Raw genomic sequence first — 21,892 nt, forward strand, 5'->3', positions numbered from 1 at the left:
AAACACATTCTTCTACAAATACTCTTTGTACCCTACATGGCTTGTGACAAACTGCAAACACAACTTCTTGTTCATTTCTATCAGCAATGGATCTCTTTTTGCCATTCCTCTGTAAAGTCCAGTTTTAGGGAGAGCACATCCAATAGTTGTTCTTTTGACAGATTCTTCCATTTATTTGTTTACTAAGCCAAATTTATATCCTCCCAAAACTTTCAGTTTCTTTCAACCATATCACAATGAATATTAAGCAAAAATAAAAAGAGGCATGTATCTGAAAACAAAATTGTTCCAATTTTATGGGCAATAGTCTCTGACATCAACCGCGTTGCTCAGCTTCTTTTCAGACCTTTCACTGGAGAGGGTTATTTTCCGCATTGTAGTCGCAAAAACTATTTCTGGTGCCAAATTCAACATGAAATAGAAGTGTTTGACTGTTTGCTTATTGTGACCTATTAACAGAGCTACGCATATAGTTTGTTTTTTTCCCTCCCCATTGTTTGTCTCATTATGCTTGGTGGAAGCTGTTAACATGTTAGGAGCAGTATACTGCAGTTTTCTCGAACTGCCTCTGTTTCTGCTTCCCATCACAGAGGTGGAAGTGGAGCCCCGCAGTGAGAATTAGCACGCACTCCTCTTGTTTTTCCTGCTTCTCCTGCAAACTCCACGGATGACAGGCAGGCCACATTGATGGATGGGAAGGTTGCATTTTCTCTCTGGGCAATCAATGTTTACCTTCCTCCCTTGGTTCCTTTGTCTCTCTCCTTCTTTCCTCCAATGTCAAAGTAGAGAACATTCATCCTAAATATACATATATCTTTTGAGGTACAGCTGCAAACATGGCATTGGGCTTAGAATTGCAGGTTAATGTTGACTTTGCATTTAGGATTTATACATTTGGATGACGATTAAAGGAAAACCAAACATGAAAAGCAAGGCACAAATAAAAAATGCATGCAAGCTGCAATTCTGAATTTATCTCATTCCCGCTCAGGATTAGCAAACATCCTCGCTTGTGTTGGTAATGCATAGTAAAAAATCATATTCACTCCACACCCTGAAGGAACTGTGGACTTCAAAACACTTTCTAAGATTGTGTTTGTGTTGAGCAAAGCATTTATTTGCCTATTTACCTTAGTTGGCGTGCTCAGTAAAAACAATATTGCTGTTACAGGGCATTTTGTGTGAAAACGTGCAAATAATGTCCAATTGTTTCAAAACATGTAGGCCAATTATCTGCACGTATTAAGGCTTTGCAAATCAGTCCCCTGCTAACATGTTAATATTTGCATTTACTTATTGATAACAAAACAGAAAGCAGTTGTGTGTCTTCTTGACCTAAACTCATTACTTAATTTTGTCTTCCATAGTATATTAATTTCTAAAGCTTACAACACTTCATTTTTTTTCTGTGACTAATTGTCGTTCAGTGTTTAGAAGAGATTTAAAGTGATGATTAAATGTGTTTTATAAACATGTTGCATATTTTGGAAAAGTTGGAGCCAGAAAGCAGCTAAAGTTTCATTGCAGTGTGCAGCAGAAGAAAACAAGGGATGAAACAGAAACATGTGGGAGTAAAGGCTCCTTTTGTAAATAAAAAAAAGCAGAGATACCCCCAGACTGGCTGTGACTGGTGCAGTAAAGAAAGCTCACATGCTCACTACACCACTTAAATCTATTTATAGATCCAGCAGCAGCTCCCCCTGCCATTCCCAGAGAATTATGATCATTTCCCCCCACTGCCTCTGAATTAATACCGGGTATGGGTGAACCTTATACCTTTATAACAGATTGCTTTGTGTTATCGCCCAGTGCCCTCGTCAGAAACAGTCTGACTGGAGGGGAAATGGGAATAAAGCTGTAGCTGAAAGGCATGCACCAGCCAGACACACAAAGCATAAATCACCGCATCTGTCAAAGATGCAGTAGAAAAGTGTGACATCTGCCCTTGTTTTGAAATTGCAGCCTGGCTTCAGAATCTTCTTCTCTGGTTCTGGAGCATGATTTTCTTTCTGCTAGATGCGCCTACCATACTAAATCACATACACTGGCTTGATCCAATTACTCTATATAACCACTTGATTAGAAAAGTTACTTTACGATTCATTGGCATGTGTCTCACATTAAACTTGGACTGTTGTTATTCAGACCAGTGCAAAGACTTTCAGTTTTGTTTAATTTGGGAAATTGTATTTGTAATGACAAATAAAAAAAGTTGCTTAAGGTATCCTGTAGATTTTATACATTTCATTTCATTTCATCTACATTTTGATCGTAGTATAATATTTGACTCCCAGTGGAATATTGGTTTCCTCTATTAAAAATAAAATATTAGTTCATTATATTGGATTTACAAGAATTAACAAATTAATCTATTAAATGATGTGTAATCAGTTTATAATAATTGATCACAAGTTTCACTTCTCTAAGTTATACAGTTTTCAAGTTAATTCCCCTGTGAACTATGGTGGCTCTGTGCTTAGGTAAATCTTTGTGGTAAATTTTCAGAAACGATTAAGAAAAAATCTGCGTCCACTCTAGAGGACTCAGCACCAGAGAAAAGGCTGTAGTGGCATGCTGGGACACATTGTGTCTCCTGTGTCCGAGCTAGGAAGGAAGAGTCCGAAGACGATACTAACAGCCCCAACAAAGGCACAGCACTGGACAGCACCATCTTTGTTATCATTTGTGAGAATAATGCACATGTGAGTTATAGAGGGAGGCGAAGTTAAACGACAAAGGACCTTTGCGGAAAGACTAATCTTGTCTCCTTGGGGACGGGGCCTGAGAAATTGCCCTTTTTAGTGTTTTTATCAACATAAAGATCAAACAAATCATAAACTGTGTTTCAACAAGTTTGTAGGCAGCGTTAAAAAAATCCAGTTCAGATTTGACTGGTACAGGTGTTCGGGATTATGAGCTACAGATTGCTAACCTTATTGCTGTTGGCCCCGATGCAATATTTTCTTCCAGTACTTTCAAAATGTTTTTGCCTTTCACTCTTTCATCATTTATTTTTATTCCTTCCAAGTGCCCAAACATCCTGCAACAAAAAGTGTCGGAGCTTCAGTGATAGTCAAGCCCAACAAAGTTATACGTTTTGTAACAGACTTCCACTAGAGGGGGAAATTTAGCTAGACCCTGTTATACCTGTAAGATCTCTCCACCCTCAAGCTGAACAGTTGGAGCACAGTTGTATTCATGAAAGTTTATTTAGATTTTTTTTTCAGTCAAATGTTAAAGAAACATTCTAACAAAGTATATTTCTTCCTGCTATCAAATCATCAAACTTCCCCCCCCAAACAGTGGCAGTGTTTCTGATTAGCCTTTCATAGTTCTATGCAACTGTTCTGCAGGTTTCGCTCCACAGCACAATTATATGACTGTATTTTTCTTGGAATCTTGTTGCACTCATACAAAGCTTGTATTTTCACTTCAAACTGATTTGACAAGAAATGTTTCTGTATTTTTCCTGGAGATTGATTTTAGCAAGTATGTTAGTTCAAGCCAACATACTTGTGCAACAATTGCATTCCTTTCCCACTGTAAAATTGAGCAGAGCTTACACCTGCAAGTGAGTTTTCAAGCATTTTAGGGATCACTTCAACCACAATTAATAAAACTTGACAAACACTGTTCTCCACGCTTGTATGACACATCGTTGCCGTGTGAAAACAGCACACCCCCCTGCCTCTGCTTTGTCTCCTTGGATTGATCTGACATGTCGGGATGAGCAAGGAGATCAATAGAGGCCATATTAATTACATGCTGGTAATCCACAACAGATTGGCTCCTGTCTAACATGACACCATCCATTTGATTATTCTCATGTGGCGTCTGGCTCATTGGCTGACTTTGAACACTACTAATGTTTTTTGAAGTTGCCACCAGGCCCACAAAAAAATAAAAAAAATAAGATGACCTAAATCAATATGCTTTTAATGAGAAAATGCAGAGGAGAAAAAGCTTGATACAGGACAGATGACTCAATTTAGCAGAACCAAGACAAAGGTGCTAAATCTAAAGTCAGTACATTTATGATTTAAAATGTCCAGAAGCTGACTATTTCATTGTATTTGTAAGCTGAAGCACTTTTCATTTTGAAATAAGGGACAAGCTGATGTGTTTGCTTTTCTTAAGAGTAGTTTTAGGGACCTCCATCTGCCTGGAGCTTATGAGCACACATGCTGACAAAACCAGTACCCAAGACACTCTGGACATCATAAAATATGTTTTTTTTTTTTTTCACTATTCGTGTTCTTGTGCATTATTATACAAAAAAAAAATCTTTTAAAGAATTATAGATTTTACTACAGTCTTCAATTTTTTTGTGAACACTTAAATAAATACATTAAATGGGCATCTTGAATTTATTTTTTTTATCATCGTTGTGTTAAAGTTTTGAAATTATTCAGCATTGTTGCCTATTTTTGTCAAAATGCCATGATTTTTGCTGGAAGTGGGATCAATCAGAAATGTCCAGGAGCTCGGTGTTTCGCTGCTGATAAGAAATATTCAGTGTGCGTGCTCGTTCCTTGTTAGTTTCCGCTTGCTGGCTGCATATGCACACTTCTAGTGCTTATACGTCCAGTTAGCTTTGGCGTTAGCCATTCATTCTCACCGTATACTTTGAAAATGGTTCACAGTTGCAAGAAGCAAACTGTAGAAGGTACGATGGTCTTGTGAATGAACATTTATTCAAAAAGGGATTTGGGTGTTTCTTACCTACGTTTCCAGATAAAAAATCTCCACTATACCTTTAACAGTAATATTACTTCAGCAGCAGTGCATTTTTGGAAGTGACGATGCTTACAAAGATATTAACCGTTCTATTGTTATAGAAAAAACAACAGCTGGCGCAGGGGTGGAGCGTGTCACCCATGGCCTGAATTTTCGATTTGGCCGTCCCATGGCAGCCTTTCAAGTCCACAAGTGCCACAAAATAATAAATAAATGACAGCTAAAATGAAAAATCTCTGTTTTGTTCCTGGTTGTATCCAAATTGGGGTTAGCCTTGCAGCCCAGCTAGATGCTACAAGAAGTTAGAAAGGCAGCAGTTTATGCGGTAATTTATTATCCTCTTCCTGACTTTGGCTTCATAGCTATAATTTAAACAGATAAATGTAATATGTCCCTGAGAGTTATTGATGTGACTGAGGCTGCTGGGCAATTGTTTCCTGTTAATAGCCACTCCTCCAACAACTAATAATATTCTACCAATTTTTGTTTGATGTGTAGTTTGTTTTAATCCTACATTATTTCCATCATCCTACTTAAAAATGGAAACTAATCTACCGTTGATCCAGGAAATACTGTGGATTGTATGAAAGGAATCTTTTCAAAATGAACCTCAGTGAAGTGATAATAAAAGTAGATAAAGTTTAAAAATCCTATATAACAGGCTTTTTCAGATTATTTGTAGAAGACACTTAAGTACCGCCCTTCTAATCAGAGGCAATGTTCAATGCATAAATTGTAAACTTATCCACTTTGCCAATAAAAGTATCTGAACTGTTCTTAGGATTTTTTTGTGCTTTTGTCTTTGTTTCAAAAATCAGAAATTCCAAGTTGCCGTGAAATACAGATGATGATAGTTGTGTTTGTGTTTTTTTTTTCAATCTTTTCATTTTTGTGAGCTGTGGTTTTTCTAGGTTAGTCAGTCTTTTGTTTTCTTTCCGTTTTCACCATCTTGTCCTTGTTATTTTTGTCTAAATGTTCTTTGGTTCGAACTTTAGTTGAACCTCTGCCTAAACTTTCTCATTCTTAGCAGCCTTCTGTCTTTGTAAAATGATCTGAGTTTATTTGTCCAGCCTGTCCCTCGAGGCCACATGTGTCTGAAACATTTTTCTAAGCCAATGTATAAACACATTGGTGAACATCCTCTACATGAAATTAATAAAACACAAATCAACGGCATGTACTTAAGTGATGGCACAACACTGAACATGAAAAGCATGAAGGTCAGGCTGACTGTGAATGCTCACATAAGGCATTATGATTAGCTGGTCGCCAAAAAGCAGCTGAAGAGCTCAACATTGTGATGATGGAGTGAAGCTGGCAATTTAAAAGTAACATTAGTCATCTCTGCCTGAACTGATGCTGTGCTCTCTGAATGGGACGTTAAGAGCAACTCACACATTCAAATTTTGCCACAAGCCTTTCCATTGGCATCCATGTGAGTACACGTTTTGTGTGCCTGTGCTTGGAAAACAAAAGATTATTGTTTTCAACTCTCACTCAGTAGAGCGACTGTCAAGGACCACGATGGCTGCAAACAAGAAGAAAACTCGAGAACTTCTGAGGCGTAATAACAACAGCTCTGAATGTAAGAGGGCTGATGTTGTGGATGGAAAACAGATTGCTTTTATAATAAAATGGACAAAAAAATCATTTAATAACCTCAAGGAATACTGTTGTTACCGTTCATGATGCAACATTTTTCCGTAAACTTTATTTTAGACAGCATAAAGGTCAGTATTTAAAAGGGGACATAAATGAAGCAACAACGATTAATAGTTTTATTTTGTTCACCCCCTTTCACCCAGCATACATTTGTGACAATTTTTGCAATTTTATTCAAAGATTAGACAAAATCTACATAAATAAAAAAACTAACAAGTACTGTCGGTAAAATAGACTACTAGCCAGTGCATAACTAAATCTATCATTAAAAGATATGATTTTTTTATCATTTACTTTCTTAAGGATCTTTTTTAAAACTGAAATGTTCTTATCTGATCCAGAAATCTTAACTTGTAAATTCTGATTGTTTTGCTTATATTTCCCCCTTTCCTCTGCTTTTTGTTTTTTTTGGGCAAAAGGGAACTTTTGTTCTGTAGCTGTCACACCTTTAAAGCTCGGTATTAGTTTTAGATTAGGGATAATTTTATTTTATGATTACATTTTTGATGTGCAGTTTCTGTTTCAAGCTTTTGCTTTTGAATTACTATTAATTTACTGTAGTTGTTGTTTTCCAGTGTGCCTTTGCTCCACCCATGAGTGGTTTTGGAGCTACTCAAGAAAAACTTAGAAAGAATGTAATTTTCAAGACTGAGACAGACTTGTTCGATTTAGAAAGGCAACAGTAATTCAAATGACCACATGTTTTAAAAACACATCAAATCTTAAAGGAGCTGCAGCAGAAGACTCCACCAAGTGTCACTCTTCACGGCTAAGCACAAGAAAACAAGGTTATAATTTTTACAAGGTCACTTAAATGTGACAGTAGCAGGTGGAAAAACATTGACTGGCCCAATGAATCTCGACCTCAGCTGCAACAATGACATGCTAGGGTCAGCATTTGGCCTTAAACCACAAGACAACATAGATCCATCAATGGGTCCAATCTGCTAGGTGTATTGTAATGCTGTGGGGGGGTGGGGGTATCTTTGGGGGGGCCTGTGAGTGGCTGAGTGCCTCTAAATGTTCACGACACATCACAAAAGTTTTTGTTCTGTGGAGTTTGTTTACATTTTTTTGTCAGCGATTTAATGACATGCCAAAATATACACCACTGAAAACATTTTAATGTATCATAGCTGGCAAGCAAGGGAAACACATAGTTAAGTTGTTTTCCTTCCACTAAAAAAAATATATTTTTTCTCAAAAAATTGCACCCTCTTTCATTTGAGAGTTTGAGCAAACACCCGGACGCAGATGCCCAGACCAACGCTGTGTAATTTATAGCAATTAGCAGCCATGTTTTTTTTTAACTTAAGTGGAAGGTAAAAATGTTCAGATAGGTAGGGACAAGTGTAATTAGCTGTGTCAGACGAATCACTCTATTTACTTGCGACGCTAATGGTGATGAAAACTAGAGCCCCATAATTGCAGATATTCCAAACTCCGAGTAATTACTTCATTAGTATTGTTTTCTCACATGTACACTATGGCTCCGGTGCTTAGCTATCACACCTCTGTTCACTTCATCTCCACCGCACCGGGCCTGTAATTCACCTCTTCTTTTCCTAGTGCAGACGAGAGCATGAATAATCAGCAATTGTGATGCAGAAGCAGTAACCTATCTATATAGGTGCAGGTCATTCCCGTGGAAACTGATTCCTAAGGATAAAATGTACCCAACACGGTTTCTTTTCACCCCCAGCAGACTCTTTTTTTTTTCTTTTTTTTTGGTCTTTTTCAAAATCTAAATTAGCTGTATTGTATCCCTGCTGATGAAAAACACTCAATATTTTTTGTGTGATCGCTAGGCTCAGTCAACTGGAGAAAGGCTGAGTACTCTGCAGAGCCAATTTTGAAATTCAAGGCCCATGTTGAAAAGGGGTTTTCAGAGCATTGTAGAAAATGTCTGAATGATGCAAACATGGCGGTATCCATCAACTCCTGGGTAATCCAGATATGGTTGGTAGTTTTGATTGCACAACTAAATGTAAAGTCTTTCCTCTGCTTGACCACTAGGCTAGAACCACCATTTAATGCAAGCAGCAACGTTACATTTATTGCTTCATTAAAATTTATTTCTAAGGCAGTTAATGGCAGTGTGATTGAAATGTCTGTAGAAACTGTTAATTGAAAAATTATGTTGCAGTGCAACAAAACCTTCAAGTTCAAAAATCCATCTGAGAACTTTAGGAAGATTTTATTTTGTTGAGGCGGGGAGTGGGGGTGGTAGAGAACATAGGATATCCACATATTTATATTTTCCATAGCATTACAAGTTTTAATACACATTTCACAAAACACTGAAATCATTGGGGTAACAGAATCTGGCAAAAAAGGTTATCTTAGGTTTGTTGATTGTTTTGTATTTGTAACTGTTTGGCTCTGAAATGAAATTTTAAATAGAAAATCAAATAACAGCCTTGCCTCAAATGAATTTGCATGTTTTCAACTGAGATTCAGTTTCAGTTTTACATTGGTTTTCTTTTCTTATTTTAAAAGTTTAGTAGCACTGAATAGACTTTGCTGTGATGTCAAAGTCAATTGTGCTCCTGATTTGCAATAGCTGTTATTTATCGTTCACTCATTAAAACAGAGCCTGAAAACTATGGACCGTTGCCTCTACTATACAACTTTGAAAAGAATAAAACTGATTTTTGTTAATCACATAGTTATCTGTTAACTAAGCTCTTGATTTTAAAACATATTTTATATTGACCTGTATTGTGTAAAATTGTCAAAATAATCAAGTTGGCTTTTATGCTAAAACAATCCAATGTTCCTGCTGTTTTTTTCCCCCTTCAGGTGGGCTTGCAGCGATGGTGGGAGCAGGAAATCCCCGTGGGAGATACTATTGGCAAAGGGGAGCTCATGACACATAACCTGACTGAGCTGATAAAACCCGAATCTTACGAGGTGCGTCTCACTCCCATCACTCGTTTTGGAGAGGGTGACTCGACCATCCGGATCATCACCTACAGTGGTAAGTGTTGCAAACCGTGTCACATGTGGCTTTTTTTTTTAAGTGTTGTCTTGAGAAGAGAATCAAAACAGGCTAAAGAAGGCAAAGAAAGACTAAGTGGCATCTGCCTCTGTGTGTGACTGTGCGGTTTAAAAGATAGGTCCATGGTGATGTAATGGTGACTCTGAGACCATAATTAACCCCAGATCCTGTTTGTGCTTCTGTACAGCGACACATGTTCATCAATTCATGGATGAATATCACAAGTTCAATTTGGTATCAGCAGCCAATTCTGTGATCATGATGGAGATCTATTATGCATGATATGTATGAGGATGGACCAGTTAAAAGTGAACTCATTAAAGTAATTTGAATTGCATCTAACGCATTAAGTCTTGAGAGGACAGCCTGATTTCAGCGTGCTTTGCTCCTTTCCAGTTTGAGCCAAATGGATGTTGATCAACTGACTAATCTCTTCCTCTGACCTTTATTCTCTGAGTCAGGGTTTTTTTATCCTTGGCTAGGTTAAAGGCTGACTTGTTGTTTGCGTGCTTGAGAGATCACCGTAACATCAGAGCCTCAGATGACTCAAAACATGTCACTTAGGTCATGAGACCAAACAAAACCGGTCAGAGATGAGTCATGTTTTGTTGCACTCAGTTTGCCTACGGGCAACCTTGTTTTTTTTTGTTGTCCGTTACTTCCTCTCTTCTTTTTTCCCAGAGGATCTGTTGTGTCTCCAGGAATGTTTCTCAAATAACATGCAGGTATTTTTATTTCAGTGGTGACCAAACAGAGCAATGATAGCTCATCTTGTCTTAGACTCTGAATCAAGGATCACAGCAGTGAAATAAAACATAATGCATCACGAAGACATGTTGTATACATCCCAGTGAAAATACAGAAAACAAGTGTTTGAATCGGAGGTAATTCCCATCTGAATGAGATTAGTGCTTCCCTTAAATTCATTTTCCAAAACTTGCTGCACTAAAATTACCTGCAGAATGGAAGATAACCAGGATTGTGCCTTGAACCAAATTTACAAAGTCCCCACAAATGAGGATATTTACCTAAAGTTGTGCTGTACTGCAAAAAGCGTCTTTCTTTGCTGACAGTTTACTCCTGTAAACTAATTATGTTAATTAAATCACTCCTTATCATGCAACGTGGCCCGGTACTCTTCCAGAGACTCGTCACATCTGGGGTCCGTTAGGCCTTGGTATGGCGCTGTGATATTTCCACAGCGCCATACCTACATGCATACATCAGTCTGAACTTTGTGTCAAAAATAAAACCCTATTATTTTGTCAGAATTCATGGCATCAAACGATGTGTTAAATTTACCAGTTATATTGTCCAAGAAAACTATTTTGGCTATTTTAACAATTTTTTCAACTAAATTTCAAGAATGAAGAGACCACATTGGAGTCTGAGTCACCGTAAAAGCAGTGTAACACGCTGCCCTTGTGAGTGCTTGTTAAATTGTCCCTTAACAGTTTAAACATAATCAAGCAAACCCATCGGAAAACACGATGCAAAGATGGAAGACAGCTGTGTCTACCTGACCAGATAAGAGAAATGTTTAGGTTTTCTATTAAAGCTTTATTCCCACTATGTCATGGGGTGAATAAATTGTTGTAAGGTGTCCAAAATAAAAGAAGTACACATAAGATGATGCGTAAAATAGTTTTCTTTGCAAATAACCAAGCCTTCCGTGGTTAGCCTCTCCCACAGCTAGCTGTGAAATGGCTTTATTGGAGCAAAACCTTTTTTCTTCAACCCTTTCTCTGGCAAATTCTCCAGTGTGCACTGGATCATTGCTGAAAGAGGGCAGAATTTATGGTTCCATAAGTTACATCAAGTGGTCCTCAGACTATCACACTACCACTGACATGTTAGATATATAATAATCTTTCTCTAAAATGGTTTGTAATTTTCACACCAGATTTAATCAGAGGCATACCGTCCAGAAAGTTAGATTTTGTCTTCTCACTCCGCAGAATATTGTCCTAAATGTTTCAAGTTCGTGGACAGGATATGACTTTTGAACTGTTTGGGCATTTAAGCATATTTTTATTAGACCACTTATATTAATATGATTTCTTGATTTTAATGACCTGGCAGTGTTGTGGCCTCGGTATGTCTATCAAAATCAAACCTCCAATAATGTGTTTAAATTAACTATATCATTTAACAAAGGTTGCAATTATATATTCAAAAAGAGCCAGGTTTGTTTTTAGAACTTCTTCCCCTTTTTGATAAACTGGGGAAAAAATTTTTTTTCAATGGTAGGATGAGAAAAAATCTTTTTTCTCATCCTCCCATTGAAAGAGGAGAATCCATATGGATACATTACTTATTATATCTTTTTGAATTACATTAATGACATCTTGTATTACATGATAAATTAGAGAAATATAAAAAACACAAAGAAACCTAAGGGAGCTTATATTAATAATATTAATATTTTCACAAAGCACTATGATTAGACCACGAGGCCTCAAGGCAAGTACAAAATGTTAGAAGTGTTTATGGTTCAGTGGAGGTTAAAGATAGAGATCAAAGATAAAACTAAATCTCAAAATATGCAAGATGCTAGTGAGACTCTAGGCTTACCATGAAAAAGAATGCTTTGATCACCCAAATAAAGATTTATGGAACTGTAGGTATATCAGCTTGGCGAGTCAAGTGAATAAACCTTTCAATGCAATTTATTTTTAGAAACATCCAACAGTTTGGAAGTACAGATTTATTCTTCAGCTGGGAGCCATGTTGACTGATTTACAACAAAAAAGGTGACAGTACCGTCCAGATACCCAGGTACTTGAGATGTGCATTTTTATAACGCAACTGTTTTCCGTCTATCACTGCCTGCTGAGATCTTCCTGAGTGGTGTTGCTGCAGTTGTAAATAATTCAGCTTCACTGCAGCTCATCATGGCTGTTAGGAGAAAAGAGAATTGGAGAAGAGGGGAAGGCAGGGAAGCAGACAAACTTTCCCCCCATGGTCCGTGCTAAACCTTGAATTGAAATCAGATGAACGGAATCAAATTGAATTCAGTCAAAAGTGTAAAGAATTGTGGCTAATTAAGGCAGCGAGAGGCACGGGAGGCTCGGCAGAGGAAGCCAAACTGGGGCCGAAGAGAAAAGGGGAGAGACAGAAAGAAACAAAGCAAGTTTGGTGTTCAAATCTCCAGCCTGCACAATGAGACTGGACTAATTATCACTCTAGGGGTGCTCTGTTCTCCCACGCGCTCAACAACGTCACTGTATCAGGCCAACACAGATCTTAGCCAAATTCACTCTGCACTGAGAATGTGTCCCATTAGTCACCCTGACTGACGGGTGAAATACGGTCCAAGATCTCTGCTATGGCTTCTGTTTAATTATGGTAGGAGAACAAGGACCTGAAGGCCTCCTGTATACAAACCGTTAGTGTTGTGTTGCATTCAGGGCTTTCCAGTTGAGAGAAATATAGTGTAAGCCTTTTTTTTCATATGTAGTTAATCTGTGTGTATACTTTGGGGTTTACTCTCATTTACCTATCTGTAAATAGATAGGGAATTGAGTGGAGTAAACAGTTACATAATTCACTTAGCTATATAAACATTTTTCTTTATATGGCACTAGCACAAATACAATCATGGTAGACTATTGATGCCACCATTGCCATGATTCCTTCATTGGTAATCTCTGTGACTCAAGTTGTATAAATTCAGTTCTCTTTCTTTTGGACCGTCTTGCTGTCAGACATTGTTTGAAGCACTCGTGAATAAACAATACCAACACTAGATAACCTGCCTAACAACTTTCTTAACAGAAAGCGTGGTTTACTTCCACCACAACTACACTGGGGGTCCAAGATTGCCAATGAAATTCGTAATCCAAGAAAAAACAAGGTTTTCTATCCCTAAATAGTCCTCCACTCATTTCCAGCCCTAAGACTGCAACATACTCCTTGTTCTCCCTGGCTGTGAGAACAAAATGGCAGCATTTTGCTCTTTTCGAGGAGTTGTTGCGGCTTGTTCTCAACCCAACGTCCGGGCAGAACTTTTTTCTCACAGGGTATTCGACTTCTGTTGCATAATTGGTCAAGATTTGGATGAGCACGTTTAAAGTTGGAAAAGCGGCAGTGTCTCACGCGTCTGTCAAACTAACACTGTAGTCGCCATGTCCAACTCTGGTGGTTAAAGCCCTCAAAGATGCCTTTTTAAATGAAAACAACATCTGTTCAAACTTTATTTTACGTAGGTTTTATGTAATAATCTCACACAAAGTAGCCCATAATTGTAAAGTGGATAAAAATGAGACAGGGTTTTTAATTGTTTTAAGGAATAAAATTCTAGAGTTAGGGTTATGGATAAATATTAGGGATAAATATTGCAGAATTAAACAAGTTCACAGAATTTTTTTGAAAGTGAGTAATGTTAAATTACCACCCTTAGGCCCAATTTATATATCTTATTTGCAACAGAAAAAAATTGATTTTGGAGAAAGTTACACTTTAAGCGTGTCAGTGAGTGATTTTTAAAGGTACAAACTCTCAGGTGGAGTTAAATCTGGGCTTTTCTAGGCCATTCTAACTCATCACTGTGCTTTTTTCTTAAGTCTCCCATTGTGGCTTTGTCTTGCTGAAAGCTAAAACCCAGTTTTTTTTTAAACTTCTCAGGTTTTCCTCCAGTATTCTCTTGTACATTGGCTCCATCCAAATTCATACCAAATCTGGCCAACTTCCTTGTTCTTACTAAAGACAGACATTCCCAAAGCATGATGCTGCCAGAGCCATGTTTAATTTGGACAGTGTGTTCAGAATGAGCATGTGTATCTTTTCTTCCACTTTACAATTAGATAATACTTTGTGTTGAGCTATGACATAAAACCCTAATATAATAGATAAAAGTTTTTTTCTGTAATGGGGGGTACAACTAATTATTTTGCTGTGAGGGTCAGAAAACCCCTAAGTGATTCTGTGCGTAAGCCTCTTTGTTATTCTATTCATGCCTGTTTGTAGTTTTTATAAAGCATGCCGAAAATGGCCCTCTTGGGCTTTGATGTTGCACAATAAGCTCCCAAAGAGTCCCTAAAAAATTACAAAATGAAAAAATGTAAAGAGGCTTGATCTGTGTGTTACATTCGGGATAAAAGAAGTCCACTGGCAGAGCCATTATTGTGATCCACGATGGCACTAGATTTTCTGTGACTCTGCAGGAGAACACAAAAAGTAGTTATTGTGTCTCCAGCTGCAGGATGAAGAATGGTTGTGTCAGCCAGCTCTGAAGGCTGTTTTAAAATATGCTGCAGTGACAAACTCGGCATCTGTTTGGTGTTTGTCATCGCCTCCCTTCTCTCGTGGTTTCCCTCGTACAATGCAGGATTTAAAGTTTAAGCTTTATGTCAGCCCTCTCTGTACAACAACTGTTTCCTGATATTATATCTTCATGCATCTCATGAGGGCATTGACAGTAGCTTGCCACCTTCTTACTCTTAAATCACACCCAGTTTTCTGCTTCATTGGATACTCTTCCTACCTAAGGACGTTATACATCTGAAGAAAACAATTGAACATGGTATTTAAAATTTATATAGTTGGATATTGCAACTTTTGCTCACAAAAACAACAAAACTTTTCACTCCTCCGCTGGATGTTGCTGCTTCGCTTGGCTCCACTCCATCTCCTTGTTTACTCATTGCGTGCATGCGCAATGGTGTTCTTCTGCTCACAAGATGTTGTTACAGTAAATATACACAAAAGCACTTTGTGTACTGACAAATAGAGCAAACATAAAGTGTAAAACAGATAAATAAAATATAATAAGCCAACAGGAAGTGATATTTATTTGCAAAACCTTTGTATGCAACAAGAGTGAGCTACTGGCATAAAGTCATAAAGTCGTAAAGTCATGGTATGTGACTTGGCACTTTTAAGGTTGGGCATTTAAAATGGACCTGTGATTATGCCAAGAGAATCTATAATCAAATGTTTACCCGATTCAAACTTTGGATCTTTGGAAAGTTAGAACCTTCAAACACAATTGGCAGTATTCATATGTTTTAAAAATTCATCTATAGGTGAAGGAAACTCAAAGATGCTTAAATGAAAGTTTGATAAATTTGATCAAATGCTCTACCATCTCTTGCACTAGTATTCATGCCTTTAACCTTTCCGCATTTATTCCAATTATAACCACACACTCAAATGTATTTTATGTTGTATTTAAGGGGGGGGGGGGGGCAGAGGAGCAGAAAGGTATACATATTTCATGCAGTGGAAAGAAAATGACAGTTTTCCCATTTTTTATACAAATAAAAATAAAACAAAAAATATTTCTATCCAGCCCCATTTACTCTGATGCAAAATTCATGCCTTTAATACGTTTGCAGTGCAGTGTACACGGCACAACACTGAACTCTTTCTAAAGCTTATACAAGTGAAAAAAAACACTACAGTTGTTGTGTTTCATGAAATACCTCCTTTTAGAGAAATGCATCCATAAATTTTCTAACGGCTCCCAAGATGGCAGGATCAGTGCATTCTGTATGTATCCATTAAATATAAGCAATTCAGTCAGCAGCCAGATAACTGGGATTAAAAGAAAGACTGGAAATGGGACAAACGAGACAGACTAGAGGCACCAACTCCCTGGAGTTTTTATGTGGCTGCCTGCTGAACAAAATCACAGAAAATCAGAGAGTCAGAATTGTTTTACACTTCATTTTTTTCACAGAAATGATATTTGGTCTAACATGTAAATTAATACCTGTTCAGTATGTACCTCTTGGATGTTGACTGTTGGAAATAGGTACCAGTCCCCCACACAACCCTGAGGAGGATTACGCAGGTGTGTAAAATAGATGGATGTAAATTAGTCAGCTCTTGAGGTTTGCTAATGGGTAAATTTCCTTAACTATCAACATACTTAAGGAAACCAATCCCCACTCCACCAACACCTGCTGCCTTGAGGCTTCTTTATGGTAATCTAAACTCTCCAGCTGTGTCAGGCTGCCACTGAGTGACTTATCTGTTTGGTTGTTAAGACCCTATATCAGGTGTTCTTATGGATTTTTTTTATACTCATTTGGCCTCCTCTGCTTGACATTCTTTAGAAATCAGCTCCTGAAGCAGTTTGTTTGCATTCTTGCCATGCTCATGAAATATATGTTTTGATTTTTCCCTGTCTACATTTTTTTTCATACCTTTTCTCATTTTTGTTTTCTACCTGGCAGTCAGCGCAAAGCTGAGCCATGTGAAGGTCTGTTGGAACCTCACTGGCTTTCATCATTGCGTCTTGTTCACACTGATACCAAAAAGGATGATTTGCACCATTGATTTTTTTCCACAGTGGGCGTGACCATGGACATCTGAGCTTGAAAGTTCTGTTGCCTGAGAAAGATTACTCAGTTAAACTCACCCACTCTGCTGCTGAACTTATGGTTCAGGCAGTGGATCACTGGGAATTTTTCATAGTGTGGATTATATAAGGTCAATAAAATGACAGAAGAGTCCAAGCAGTATTCGTCTGTAAGGGTATGAAGCTGCAGCCATAGAAATGTCTGCTGCTTTGTTATGCAACAGAGGTACCAGTGGGTAGGGATTCCTGCCAAGATGAAGTCAGTGCTTGTATCCGAAACTGCCTCGATGGACCAGTGTCCTTCGGCGGTCACTGAGCTCACTTTGTGTTCCAGTCAAAATTAGGCGCTTTGGATGGAAGTCAATCATGCATCAAGCAGCGGCTTGTCTTGTCCTCTGAGCTGGAAAAGAACACAACATGGACCAGCAATGCACCCTATATATATATATATAGTTATATATATATAGTTGTTTTTTTAGCAGGAGAGGTTTTCAATTAGATTCAGTTCCAATTCAAGAATACTTTATTAATCGGAAAGGGAAATTGAATGTAAGTTATTGTGCCAGTTTCTTCTGTTAGTTGTTGTAGATGCTGTAGAAGCAGTGTGCATTACAGCAGATCTGGAGAACCCTCTGACTGAAGACACTCTGTTGTTGTACAACAGTCTGATGGATAAGATGCCCAGGGTCGTCCATAATGTTCCTCATTTTTTGAAGAACCCTTCTTTGCACAGTCATCCCTAGAGGTTCAAAGGAGTCTCCAGAATGGAGCCCACTTTCTTTATTAGCTTGTTGAACATTTTTAAGTCACTTGTTCTGATGCTGCCACCCCAACAGATGATGGAGGAGGTTATCACAGTCTCCACAACAGACTTATAGAAGATATGCAGCATCTTGTTGCAAGTACTGAAGGACTTAATATTTGTCAAGAAGTACAGTCTGCTCAGTCCCTTCTTGTAAACAATCACACAGTTGTCTATCCAGTCCAGTTTGTCGTCCAGGTGAACAACACCGATGTATTTATACTCCTCCACCACCTTCTCTTCTTCTCCCAGGATGAAGATAGTGTTTAGAAATTCCTGTTTCTCTTGAATCCTACAATCATCTCCTTTTGTATTATTCACATTTAAGATAAGATGATTGCTTCCACACCATGCCTCAAAACGGTCCTCCTACTTCCTGTACTCTGTTTCCCACTGACTGCAGAGTCATCTGGGTATTTCTGTCGATGACAGCAGTCTGTTTTCTGTCAGTAGTCTGAGGTATGCAGAGTAAAAAGGAATGGTGAGAGAACAGTCCCCTGTGGTGCTCCTGTGCTACTGACTACTGTTAAGACACACGACCCTTCAGTCTCGCAAACTGTGGTTTGTGTTTCAGATAGTCATTGATCCAGGAGACCATTGAGGCATCCACCTGAGTCTTCTGGAGTTAGTCCCACTGCGCATTAGAAAACCTTTATAATGATTGAAAAATGTATTTGCAAGGCTGCATAAACAAAGAAAATGTTAAGATTTTAAATGCTGTGTTGGAAATGTTCTACCTCGTTATTGTGTTCACAAAGGAAAGCGCAGATTATAGTTTGCTACCTGTGCTCAGTATTCCTTCTTAATCGTGTCCTTTGTTACATGTCACATAAATAAACATCTGAGCTAATTGACACCACGATTTAGTAGTTTCTGCCAGAAAATCCATTGTATTGACATTATCTCTCTTCATAACACTAAACTGTTTTTCTTTCTTTTTTTTCTATTTGTGAAAGATTTAGCTTTGACGTTGTATTTTGAGTAATGATTGTTTGTTGTGTAAACCCATATTCTGTTTAGTGACTGATTTCTCTTTGGTTATGGTCCTTGTGTTTCCTTTGTGGTGGTTATTTTGTTCAGTGCTACCCTCCAGTTTGGGGCTCAGTTTCCTATTTTTTTTATAGCCACTGTGTATTTCATCAGTCAGTCAACATACCTGGTCTCCATCACCACCATAGCATACAAACTGCTTAATACCTTCAGTTCACAGCCAGGTCTTCCTGTTACTACATGTACATGTTTTTTTTCTCTTCTTCACGCCAACTGCTTTCCTGCCTGACAATGGCTTTTCTATGGCTTGTTTTGCAGTTTAGGACTTTGCTTATTAAGAGTCTTTTTAATAAATGTATGCCTAAAATGGTATAAATGGCATATCCCTACCTTTATACCTTCTCTCTGCATTGGGGCCCAGAAATTCCCCTACACAAACATTAATTTTAGCTGTTACAACCTGCAATACAAAAAAAGATTATCTGTATAAAAAAAACAAGGAATATATGAAAATATAATACCTTAGGCAGATTAGAGAAGCTGCTTAAGTTCCTAAATGATATGGTGTTTTCAACAGTACGTCCACAGACTTCCTACCCACCACTGGAGGACAAACAGAAACAGAACAATAACCAGAGGCGGCTTCTGGAATTATTGAGCCGTCAAAATGTGACTTTGACCTAAAATATAAGAGATTATATTTACAATTGTATCATTTATTGGTCAAAATCCAAAATTGGGACGAGAATTCTGTGCATAAAAATAGTCTGAAAGCACTGGAGCATTTAAATGATTCAACTGTAAACCATTTCCATGTCTGTGCATATCTTTTTATATCATTTCAGTTTCTGTTACTGTCAGATTTCCGGAAAGAAGAGTGGCTTATTAGTTTTTTTAGATATCACTAGGCCCATGCTTGGGCTACATTAGTGGATCTAACAATACTAGCATATTCCATTTTTGAAGCTGCTGATCCGTATTGAATTAGCCCATGCACATAGATTTGCTAAATATCTAAATAGTATTTGCCACTTGTCACTGGCTGAATACACATTCACTTTTGGCTTCCACTAATGTAGCTTACTGGTGAGTAGCAGGTTTTCACACTAAAAGCTTGTAGCAATTCCAGTAACAACAGCTGGGATTTATTTTCTGTAAACCACTTACACATTTCTTGCCCAGCTGGACATATGCTATTTTTGTTCTTCACTGGTAACACCAAATAAATCTCCATATTGATGGATGAAATGCTGAATTGCCTGAGCATTCATATTTCCATCTACAGTTGCTGTTTGGTATGGGTTTAGTTCTTTTTAGAGCTTTTTGTTGTTAAGTAAATCAGCATGACATCTGGCAACAAAGTAGACAGGTTGCATCAATAAAATATGAACATTTGTTTGTAGGACTTTCAACCATTGTATGGGGTTATTTCAGTGAAAAATGTCTCATTTTTTTAAAGATGCTTTATCTTCCCTTTAGAAAAGTTTTTAAAGCTTGCCGTCTTTGATTTTCCTGCATGTGTTGTTACGGTTGCACAAATTGTCTAATAATATAACCAGTAGGGTTTTTTGGTAAGGGGTTGTCAAATATCCCAGTTCAAATCAAACATTGTTAATTAGTCTAAAAAAATCCAAATCCTTAGCTGCAGATGTTAACATTAGCATACTATGCCAGGTCAAGCAGAACCATGGGATATTTTGACCTATGTTGTATACACCTACAAAGCTTGACCCTATTAAATATAGTGAACAATTTTAGCATAGCAGAAGTTTTAAATAAGCTTTCTTGGACATGTTTCAGACCAATGCTTTAATGTCAAACATGCATTTCTGAGGACACCTATAAATTCAATCTCATATTTACTAGTGTTATATATAGAAAAACACTTGACTCAGACTGTTTTAATGATCCATGCACTCTAAAGACTGGAGTTAGGTCTTTAGAGTAAAATTATTGCATTTCTGGGGTTTTTTCATATTCATTAGTCTTTCATGATGGAAGTTAAATTTTCTGTGCATATGTGGTTTGGAGAGAGCGCTTGCATACACAACGGTAGTTCAGAATCCTTGGGGCCTGTTCACTGCTCAGCTTGAGCTCCTCAGTGGGGGGAAGTCATTGCTTGAGCAGACACATTAATCTGGACTCAGGCACAGAGCGTCAACCGAGAGAAGCTGCAGGTAAGGAATACGACAAGAAAACATACTTTCTTAACCGCAGTGTCGGAAAGAGGAAGGAGTGCGTGTGTGTCTGCATGTGTTAGAAGGGGGGGAGGGCAGGAAGGATTTGGGAGGGAGGAAAGGGGAAGTTGCAGGAAAAAAGGAGGCTGAGGGGGAAGAGGCAAGAGAGGCTGTGTTTTGTCAGAAAACTCTGCATCCTTTCTGCCAGCCAGCGGCTGCAAGTTGTCACCTAAAACATTTTCTCCGCCACAGCTTTGATGATTTCCTGCCCCTCTGTAATTTGTGTGCCTTTCTGCAGCCCAGTAGGTCCAATAAAAAGCAGTGATTGTTGGGACGCAGGTATGTTTAACAGGAAACACTATTAGGATGAGGGCGCACAGTAACCGTGAAGCTTCCCATGCGGTGTGTTTTCATCTTTTCTTTTCTTTTTCTCTTTCCCCCCACAAGTAACATACATTTTCATTAGCAGGATAATAAACAGAAATCACTACTTTAGTTGCTGCTTTAAAAAACATTTTACCATTTCAATACTTCTCCACACTTCAGTGCGTGTTTTCTTTTGTAGGGGCGATTTGTTATTGCTTTCTTTAATTGGCTGGATTAAAATCAATTCCCCTTTGCACAGAAAGGCTTCATAAATCAAACAGCAACATGGTTTTGTAGCAAAGCTGATGTAGCTCATCTATTCAGCCGGTCAGCAATCGATCATGAAAATGCTCATGAATCTTCTGGACAGGTTAAATGGTATTTTATCTGCAAAAAGTGAAGTGCCAACTAACTGGCGAGTTGCGGCTCTGCGTGATACCCTTGACCTTTATGTGTTTGCTTCGGTGGTAGCCTTTTAAATTATCAATAAGCGAGGCAGTGAACCGTGCATCAGGTGGACAGAATGCAAACAGAATTTCACAGGTGTTTGAGAGACCCAAAGCCAGGAGCATTTAATCTACAAGTTTCTAAAATGACGGTTAAGTAAACACAGACAAGATGTTCCATAGAGGTGATTAGCTGCCACGGTTGCGATTATTAGCCGTTTTTTTTAAGATTTATTGGCTCCTAAATGGACGTGTAAAATAGGCTTGGCTTTATAAATGGAAGTCACCTTGGACAAGAACATCAGCAGCGCCGGTAAATGGCAGTGATGATAAGCAGCTGTGTTATAAGCTTATTAATGTGATCATGCCGTCCTCCTAATCCTGTCTTTTACGTTAGATAACAGT

General features: G+C 38.1%; 1 protein-coding gene across 1 annotated transcript in view; it reads left to right on the forward strand.

Annotated features, from left to right (window-relative positions):
* Nucleotides 1–21,892, forward strand: part of LOC118561934 (MAM domain-containing glycosylphosphatidylinositol anchor protein 2) — a 71,424-nt gene that overhangs the window by 17,357 nt on the left and 32,175 nt on the right. Inside the window, exon 3 of the mRNA XM_036134183.1 lies at nt 9,202–9,379. Coding sequence (XP_035990076.1) covers nt 9,202–9,379 — 178 coding nt within the window. The remainder of the gene's footprint in view (nt 1–9,201; nt 9,380–21,892) is intronic.

Source organism: Fundulus heteroclitus, unplaced genomic scaffold (assembly GCF_011125445.2).
Source record: "Fundulus heteroclitus isolate FHET01 unplaced genomic scaffold, MU-UCD_Fhet_4.1 scaffold_76, whole genome shotgun sequence".
Taxonomy (NCBI): domain Eukaryota; kingdom Metazoa; phylum Chordata; class Actinopteri; order Cyprinodontiformes; family Fundulidae; genus Fundulus; species Fundulus heteroclitus.